Source organism: Sceloporus undulatus, unplaced genomic scaffold (genome assembly GCF_019175285.1).
Source record: "Sceloporus undulatus isolate JIND9_A2432 ecotype Alabama unplaced genomic scaffold, SceUnd_v1.1 scaffold_11138, whole genome shotgun sequence".
NCBI lineage: Eukaryota > Metazoa > Chordata > Lepidosauria > Squamata > Phrynosomatidae > Sceloporus > Sceloporus undulatus.
The window spans coordinates 391-2,411 of record NW_024814055.1 but is presented as its reverse complement, the minus strand read 5'-3'; the positions used below and the strand labels follow the sequence as shown (position 1 = coordinate 2,411).

The 2,021-nt window shown below is 42.1% G+C and overlaps 1 protein-coding gene across 1 annotated transcript; it reads left to right on the top strand.

The window, feature by feature from the left end:
• Positions 1-186: 186 nt before the first annotated feature.
• On the top strand, positions 187-1,592 carry LOC121918430 (C-C motif chemokine 5-like; the record flags this gene model as incomplete). Its single annotated transcript, XM_042444484.1, has 3 exons — positions 187-219; positions 934-1,042; positions 1,374-1,592. Coding segments are annotated over 3 exons (233 nt in total), but the record flags the coding sequence as incomplete, so codon positions are not given.
• Positions 1,593-2,021: the final 429 nt, after the last annotated feature.

Genomic DNA, 2,021 nt, shown 5'->3' with positions numbered 1-2,021 from the left:
ACTTGTTAGTTAAGCAATCATTTAGCTAATTTACTAAACCATCAACGAACTCATTTATTAAGTGAAGATCTGATTGGCTCATTAATGGGACAGTTAATGGGGTGGTGAATTAATCAAAGCCCCATGCCACAGAATATGCCATGTCAGGAGTGTAACCGGATCTATGTCTCTCCTTTTCTCTCTCAGCTGCTGAATTGCCTGAAGGTGACGACCAGCCATGTAAGTCTCTATTTTCTGCCTTTTCTTTGTGTTCTGCAGTCGCCAGTGTCCATCTCATCTCTCTGGTGACAGATGCTTTGTCACTTCCAAAAGCCCCAAAGGGTTTTCTAAAATGCATCTTCCGTGAACCACCTTGAGTCCAGTTTTGGAGAAAGGCAGCCCATAAAGCAATAAATGCCTCTGAACTACGTAGCTTTTGGAGTCTGGTTTCCTCTCATGTCCAACTCACATGGATATTCAAATGTCGGATATTTAGGTGGCCTTTTCCCACTTCCAACATGAGCAGCATATAGTCAGTGGGTTCCACTTCTGGACATAGCAGCTTTCATCATCCCAAAAACAGGTGCAAAATTGGCTGTGGGGTGTTTGGTGCCAGGAGGAGGTCCTCTTCTTCCATCCATCCCTACCTGGAAATAGTGGGGATGGAATCTGGGACCCTTCAGATACAAAAGAGGGGCTCAACCCAGAGAGATTTGGTGTCCTGTCCTTTAAAAACCAAAGAAGTTCCTAGTCCTCATGGTTCTGGGCTAAGGGCAGTTTTTAGATGCAGGAAAGAGGCTTAGATGGAATGACACTCTCAGCCTGTCCAGACCATATTCCAAGATCGATGGAGATGGGAGATTTTTTGGGGAGGGGGAGTCCAAATTCCATGTTCCCCTTGCTTTAATTTTACTTAATTGATATATCCCTCCTTTCTCCTGCTTCTTTCATTAGTACCAGGCCCAGGCTTCTGTTGCACAAAATACACATCAACTAAACTGCCGCTGGATCGCGTGGTGGGTTATGAATATGCCAACAGCAGATGCGCCATGCCAGCTGTCATGTAAGTGTTGCACCCTTGCTTGAAAACTGAGGTCGAATGCAAAAATTCAGAGATATGCATGCATATATATATATGTATATATATATCCAGATCCTTTTTCTTCATAGTGTGTGATGTATGCATTTTCAGGGTTCTGGGATTGTTTTGCATCCAAAAAACCTTTACACCTTTTCTGGTCCTTTCATCCCCTGGGTTTGTGTTCCAGTTTTGGGAGCAGTAGAAAACAAGCTACCTCCATCTTCTCCCTGGCATCCCTTCAGATACTGTATTTAAAGAAAGCTCTGTCACATCCCTTCTCAGGTACTAAAACACCTCAATGCATCTTTTGCAGATTCAGGACGAAGAAAAACAAGATGGTCTGTGCCAATCCTGCTGAAAAATGGGTCCAGGATCGCATAAACCATCTCCCTCCACCAAAGTGATCCTTTCCCCCCATTTCCAGCTCCTTCTGAGGGAGAGAAGAGAAAGCAGAGCTTGAACGATCTCAAAGTGTTTAAAGAAAAGAATCAGCCCTGTAAAATGAAAAAAGTATTAAAAGGAATACCTCTGAGCATGTGTAGAGTGCCTTTCGCCACAAAGATGTATTTCCTTGTCAGGTCAGCTGGCCCTGCTCCTTATCTTTTCACCAAAGCTTTGAAGGTTGGACACACAAAGGGATAGAAACGTAACTCAATTAAACTCAATTAACATTTTCAAACAAAATGGGGAATTTATTGTTAACTAAATTAATTGAATTAGGTCGGCATTTCAGCATCTGTTTCATTCAGAAAGAAACAAAAAGAGTGTCTCTGAGCATGTGTAGAGTGCCTTTCATCACGAAGTCCTTCTCTAATCCCTGCACAAATGGCTTTGACAATTAAACACTGACCAATTAATTAAGTTATCAATGGGGTTAGAATGTGTCTAGCAAAAAGAGTAATGGGATTTTTAAAAGGTAGTAACTAAGTCTTAATTGATCAACTTATGTGGGAATTCAGCA